Here is a 7500-nt window from a genome sequence, read left to right as displayed (position 1 = left end):
ATATATATATATACATATACATACAGATATATATGTGCGTGTATTTGATAGATAGATAGATTGACAGATAGATAGATAGACAGATAGATATGTGTGTGTGTATTTTATATATATTGTATAAAGACAATAAACATGTAGAAAGGACAAAGTACGAAGTACAAATCTTCGTGCCAATGGTACTAGTTTAATGCTTCAGTGAAGAAAGAGATATTCCCAATATTCCCATTAATCCTTCATGAGCAGAATATAGAGGCGTATAGCGGGGGTGTCAAAGAGAAATAGTCAGTATATAAACAAAAATGCGGACACAATAGGTGTGACTATTGTTCTATGGGATGGGTTTAAGAGGAGAAGAAGCGAAATTGCAGATGTATGTATCAAAGTGTATTTGTGTCTAAAAATGGTCATAATATGAGGGTGTGTTGACTGTGGTGTGTGTGCGCATGTGTGTGTGTGTGTGTGTGTGATAGTGTGGTGCTTGTATGTGAGACTCTCAGGTTTCATTTGCACAATCGATTAAATTGTGAACATTGATGCAGTTGTGCACGCTAATAAAGATAATCGCATTAATTTTTGACTGAAACTATTAATATAAAGCTCACAAGCATTTAACATTTGAAATTTTAGTCAATCGGTATACTCTGTTGTCGATAAATCGGACGACTCTTTTGGCATTTCCATATGCAGATGTTTCAATAAGTACAAACTGTAAGGTTTAGAGTTTAGGTTTACTGTTTAAGGTTAGGGCTAGGGGTTAGTGGTAGAATACAGGATTTAGAGAAAGCGTTATGGCGTAGATACGAAAGTTGTGACCTCTAACACCAAATGTTTCAATGCATAACAAATTTCATTTCTCACATGCTTTCTTTCTTTCATTTAGAAACTTTTGCTTAAATGTTTTTCTTTCATACTGAAATGCTATATATTTTTATTTACTTCACTCCTTTTTTTTTGCATATTTGTGTAGTTTCCTAATGTTTTTTCTAATTTTCTAATGAATTCTGTTTTTTATCCAAAACTTCATCTGTACTGAAACTTTGGACAATACCGAATGGTGAGAAGGAAGACCGAAAGATACCGAATTGAATAGCATGTGTGGAAGCATAGTGGAGTTTGTTAGTGGGAGTGAGGTTGCTGGTGTGTCTATAATTATTAGCTGTTAGTGTTAACGCGTAAATGTGAGGAAGTGTGACCGAAGAGAATTCTGTGATAGAAAGGTCTGAACAGTAAGTTGGATGGAGTGTGAAAGTGCATAACAAAACGCACATGGGATTGAGAAAATATTTCCTAGGCGAGCAGCTGGAAAATAAATAGGGTAATTTTGAATAAACTAATAAATGAAAGAAAAAATCTTGAAATCCGTGATGAGAGGGGAAAATCCCAAAGATAAAACCAAAGGAAGCGCAAAATAAGCAAATAATCTATAAAAATAAATAAATTGTCTAGAAGATGCGAAGAATGTCTAGAAAATACTAAAATCCTTAGATACTGTCACGTTCATATTAGATTGACAGTATACAACCATTCTATCGCCCCACCACCGTACATATCTCTATGAGAGATTTAGAAATTTAATATTTTTGATTTTGGTAATCAGTGAATAAACTTCACTGAAATTAGATATATACATTTGCGAGTCGAGGCAGATATCAACAGCTGACCGGCTTTTTTTGAATTTGGTGTCGGATATTTTTGATTACGTTATTGCAGCTGGAAGAAGTGGTAATTGAGAAAGAAAATTTGAAGAAATATCTCGACAACTTGAAGAGGGAAGGTGACTGTGTGAGAGTCACACCACCTGAAGAAGAAGCGAAAGACGCAGAGAAACGTATTGTAATATACAGAACGTGGAACGTGGCTTCGAAGAAAATAGAAGTGGCAGAGACGGCGGAAATTGAGTACTGTCTGGATGGAGTTGAAGGAGAACCTACCTTCTACAACAGAGGTAGGAAATACGCAATAGTGGTCGTCCATTTTAAAAACGAAGACGAAGCGAAGAAGAGTGCCACGAAAATTTTGAAAATAGAAAAATGGGCGTTATTACCCAGCTATTGTGGAAAAAGGGCAGTAAGAATACGAATCAGTAGGATTTCGCCGGAGCTGAACATGGAAAGAATTTTAGCGGCAGTGGTATTCAACTGCAAGGAAGGCGTGGATATAGTGAAAGTGGAAAAATCAAACGAAGTAAAGTGGTGGGGTTATGCGGTGCAGGCTCTGGTTCACGTAACCATGCCAGACCTGTACAACATCCCGGAGGAGTTGGTGTTCCCCGACGAGACACGTCTTAGAGTCGTGGTGGAGGGGAGACCCCCAGTGTGTTACAAATGCAAAATCAGAGGCCACATGAAGGATATGTGTCCGCTAAGAGAGGAGAGAGTGATAGCACTGGAGACGTTGACGAAAGAGTGGCAAATGGCGGATGTAGAAGAGGAAATCGTCACTACAGATAATGTGGAAAGTGGTGAAGAGTTGGAGAAAGAAAGGGAAAGAACAGAAGATAGAAAGAGAACGAGGGTGGAATCACCACCTAAAGTTCAAAAAAAGAAAAAAAAAACCAAAAAGAAGACAACAGACGAAATGGAAGACCGAACGTGCGAAGGGAGTGATGCAGAAGCAAAAGCAAGTGAACCGGCAAAATTAACAGCAGAGGAAGAATGGAACAGAAGAATGGAAGAGCAGTTGAAAGTTTGTAAGAGAGGAGGAAGACCCAAGGGAAAGAAACATAAAGTGGTAATGTTATACGACAAGGACAAAAATACGGAAAAGATGTTGGCAGGTAGGAAAGGTTTAATTAGAGTAAAGTTGAATCCAGAAATATATGATGACCAGTGGAAGGCGGTAATCGTGGAGAAAGAGACAGTGGAGAAATTGAGATATAGTTATAGTATATGTGAATTGTTATATGTACGTTATGACACTTTACCAGCTATTGTGGATCAGGAGAGGTTAATAGAATACATGACAGATGAACGACCAGTATAGCAGAACTGTATTTTAAATGAAACTGCGAGTTTTGGGGGGCTCGTAAGCCATTCCATTTAATTCATTATAAATAATTCATTTTCATTTCATATTTTTCGATTTTTTTTGTTGTTATATGTAACCCATGTCTGTTGTAATGTCCCCTCTTAATTCGGGCCTTCGTGCCTATAATAAAGATTTTATCAACATCTGACGGGCGTCTGCTACTCTAGACCGATGAAGGTATGAAAATGCAATTTTAAAAGGTGTTTTATTCACTTGACCGGTCAAGTGAATAAACACCTTTTAAAATTGCCTTTTCAAACCTTCTTTCACTCACACACATACACACACACACACACATACACACACACACACACATACACACACACACACACACACACACACACACACATATATATATATATATGTATGTATGTATGTATGTATGTATATACATACATACATACATACGTACATACATACATACATACATACATACATACCTACATACATACATACATACATACATACATACATACATACATACATACGTACGTACATGTAAGGTCGTCGCCTAATGGACAATACAGGAAATGCAATCAATTTTCAAAAACCATTGTAAATTAGTTGTATCACCTAAAGTAGAACTTAGAGGATTGTACGAGGAACTTGGTATGTAAACATAAACGGAAGAACGGAAGACTACTAACAGAAAACCATAAACCGCATGTGGAAATTTTAGTAATACCAAAATTACATTCGGAAATATCACTATGAGACATATTTTTAATGATAAGAGATTTTTTTTAATTTCTGAATACGCAATGCAATGTAATCCAAAACATTAAATTTAAATATTTACTGACTTGAATTATTGCTTGGGGCCTGATCCATTCGTTTGTAACATTCCCGTTTAGCTTTTTCCAGTAAAAACCTCTGGTGAGATGTAGTCATTTCGTCGCCCTGGAATGATGAAAAAAACACAATGTTCAAAATCATGTGGTATACGAGAAATAATTAATTCGACTTTTTATATATAATATAACACAATATGATATAATATATGAAGTAATCATATGAAATCAGTATTCTTATTAGAAGCTGACGTGCCGATCTTACAAATGATTGGTGAAGTAAAGCAGCGTGACAATACATAAGCAAGAATATATATTAAAGCATATATTCATCTACTCATCCAAAACACGAGACTACGTTCGTTTTCATGCCTTTTTAGTTTTTACGAATGTTGCGTTAAAATTGTGAAACACAATTTCTTTAAATAGTTGATACAAGATAAAAGATGTTGTGATGATATGATTATGTTTTTTTTAAATTTAATATTTTAAAATTGGTTAGAAGCTGGTATTTATAAAGAAATACAAACTGGAAAATTGAAATTGCATAAACGACATTAATCTTCTATCATGAAGGAGAGTGGATTGCCAAATGTCCGGAAAATGCTTTGCATTTGTTATGAGTTCCAGACTCAAGTTTTGACTTTACCTCTCATGTTTCCGCTTTCGATAAAATAAAAGTCAAGTAATGCCGCTGAGATTTCTGTCCGCCTAGCTCACTAGTTGGAGCGTCGAGTTCACATCCGTGAGGTGGTGAAATCGATTCCCTAACCGGGCTGTGTGTTGTGTTCTTGAGACTTTATTTTACGTTGCTCCATTTTACTCAGCTGTAGAATTGAGTTGCGACGTCACTGGTGCCAAGCTGTGTCGGCCTTTGCCTTTCCCTTGGTTAAAAACGATGGCAAAGAGAGTGGAAATTCGTATGCATGAGCGACAGCTGGCCTTCCACAAGCAACCTTGCTCGAAATTATGCCTCGGAGGGGAACTTTCTAATAATAAGAGGATTCTTAATTTCTGAATATGCAATACAATCTAATCCAAACATCAAATCTAAATATTTACTGACTTGAATTATTGCTTGGGGCCTGATTCAAGACTGATGGGAGTCATATACCAGTCCGCCTAAAAAATGAGGAGTGTTTCTTTCGTTAGAAATCATTATTCTTTAAATGAGGAAACTGGTGACTGCTTGATAGATAATACAGATGGAGCATCGATGATGGATGTAATTAGAATGTTCATTTCACAGTAGCAAGGGGTCTGATTTAATTACATTGCACAGTGCCTTGCGTTTCAACTTTCCACTATTTCTTCATCATCATCATTGTCTCGACCACTATTTCTTAGGCTTGACCGTAGCTTTTGGGTGGGAATGTTTCATACCAGATACAGAGGTTTCGCGCATGGCACGTTGCAGCTCAATTGAACAACACGTCATCTTGGCTCAAATGAGATGGACTGGACATGTTATTAGAATGAAAACCGAGCGTTTGCCAAACCGTCTTTTTATGGTGAGCTCAACTCTGGTAAGCGATCACGACATAAGCCATGGAAAAGGTATAAAGACTGTGTGAAGGAAAACCTGAAGAAACTAGATATCAAGAAAAGTGACTGCGAAAATGATGCCCTAGAACGGAACAAGTGGAGAGGAGCCGTTAGGACTGGTTGTAATGCCAAGGAGGAAAGGATGATTCAGCTCTCTGAATTTAAAAGGGCCTCTCGCTAAGGTACAATTGGAACTGTAATCAACAGTGAACATTGGATATGTATTATATGTGACCGTGTTCTGCTATCAAAAGCAGGATACGTGAACCTTATGAAGTCACATGAAAATAGTAATGCCCAGATAGGTAATGATCTTGGACGCCAACCTCCTCTTACGACTTCTGCCATTTGTCAAAAAAATTATAAGACATATGCTAGTTCACAAAATATTCCTTCAGAATCAAATTCGAAAGGGTAAAGATATAGAAGAAGCTTGAATAATATCTGTCACTTGTCTTTTAAACCCCGTCAGTCGGCAGCTGGTTCCAAAAGTCATCTAACGGCTCACCAACGGAGGGATTGTACTGTGTGTGTTGATGGGACGGCTATCGTCTCTGAAGATCAAGCAGTTATCATGTATGTATGTATGTAGTATGTATGTATGTATGTAGTATGTATGTATGTATGTATGTATGTATGCATGTATGCATGTGGATACACGCTGTTGACATAACACAAAGGAATAGCAAGTAGGTGTATTAGTTTAAGGATTTGACGGTTCCAGCCTACGCTCTTCGACAGAAGGGACTGAGACGGAAAAAAAGGTGAGAGGAGGAAAAAACGGAGAGAGAAAAAATATATGTAGGGACAAACGGTTCAACAATATATATATTGTTGAAACTTTTATCCCTACATATATTTTTCTCTCTCCGTTATATATATATATATATATATATATATATATATATATACAGTTTTAAATTCACCGTCTTTATATGGCGTATTATCTCTAGATGTAAATTTGTCACGATCATAAGACAGATAGGTATTTTCATCTAATACTGCATATTATATATGCATATAAGTATGTATGTTTGTATAAATATACGTATGTATGTATGTACGTGCGTATATATGAATGTATGTACGTACATATGTATGTATATATGTAGGTATATATGCATGTATGCACAAGTGTGCTGAGAGATGATTGGAAATGATCGATACAAGTCAAATAAAGTGACTTTTAAGCCAGATTACTTCCTGATTTTTCTTTGTATATACTGTTATTGAAACATATCTTAAGTCAGAAAGCAAAGCAGAAATTTTTGTATAGAATTAAATAGCATCACTAAGACATACTACTTCTCTCTATCCATTTACACACACACACACACGTGCACACACACACGCAAACACGTACGTGAGCACACACACACAATGTGGTGATGCTTATGTCGTATATATAAGTTTGTGGTGTGTGCGAGTTTAGAGATAGTATGATATCAAATATGCTAGGAAGCGAAAGACAAATGACTTAAATGGTGAAAGAAAGTATAATTAAGCAAGAATTTACAAACCACTAATTAGTCTGAATTCTTAATTATACAATTAATGTCTTTGCAGAAACGATTGCACATTTATTCAAATGAATGTAATTATGGAATTCCGTAAAGATTTTTAAAAAGAAATAAAAGTGATCACTAGAGGACACAATTAATGAGATTATTTTTGTTGCATTATTTATGGTCGCCCCAAATGAATATTAATATTGTTTTGAAATTAGGCACAAGAACAGCAATTTTAGGAGAGGGGATAAGTAGATATATCGACCCCAATCAACAACTGGTGCTTATTTATCGACTCTGTAATAATGAAAGGCAAAGTCGACATCAAAAAAATTGTAGCTCAGAACGTAAAGACGGACTAAATGCCGCTAAACATTTTTCTTGGCATGCTAAGGATCCTGCCAACTCGCCGCCTTGAAGAACTTAAATGTTGGTTTCAAATTTTTGCACAGGGCCATTATTTTCGGGACAGTGGGTAAGTCGATTACCACCGATCCCTGTGTTCAACAGGTACTTATTTTATCGACTTCGAAGCGATGAAAGGCAAATCGACCTCGGTGAAACTTAAACATAGAAAGTTAAGTCGGAAGAAATGCTGCTAAGCATTTGGTCCGGAGCCCAAACGACTC

At 36.4% G+C, this 7500-nt stretch overlaps 1 protein-coding gene across 1 annotated transcript in view; it reads right to left on the bottom strand.

Moving 5' to 3' along the window:
* LOC115210538 (glucagon-like peptide 1 receptor) overlaps positions 1 to 7500 on the bottom strand; it is a 455844-nt gene that overhangs the window by 251001 nt on the left and 197343 nt on the right. The window contains exon 3 of the mRNA XM_036502642.1: positions 3831 to 3927. Within this exon, the coding sequence (XP_036358535.1) occupies positions 3831 to 3927 (97 nt within the window). The remainder of the gene's footprint in view (positions 1 to 3830; positions 3928 to 7500) is intronic.

This window comes from Octopus sinensis, linkage group LG4 (assembly GCF_006345805.1).
Source record: "Octopus sinensis linkage group LG4, ASM634580v1, whole genome shotgun sequence".
Classification (NCBI taxonomy): Eukaryota; Metazoa; Mollusca; class Cephalopoda; order Octopoda; family Octopodidae; genus Octopus; species Octopus sinensis.
This window is presented reverse-complemented; position numbering and strand designations above follow the sequence as displayed.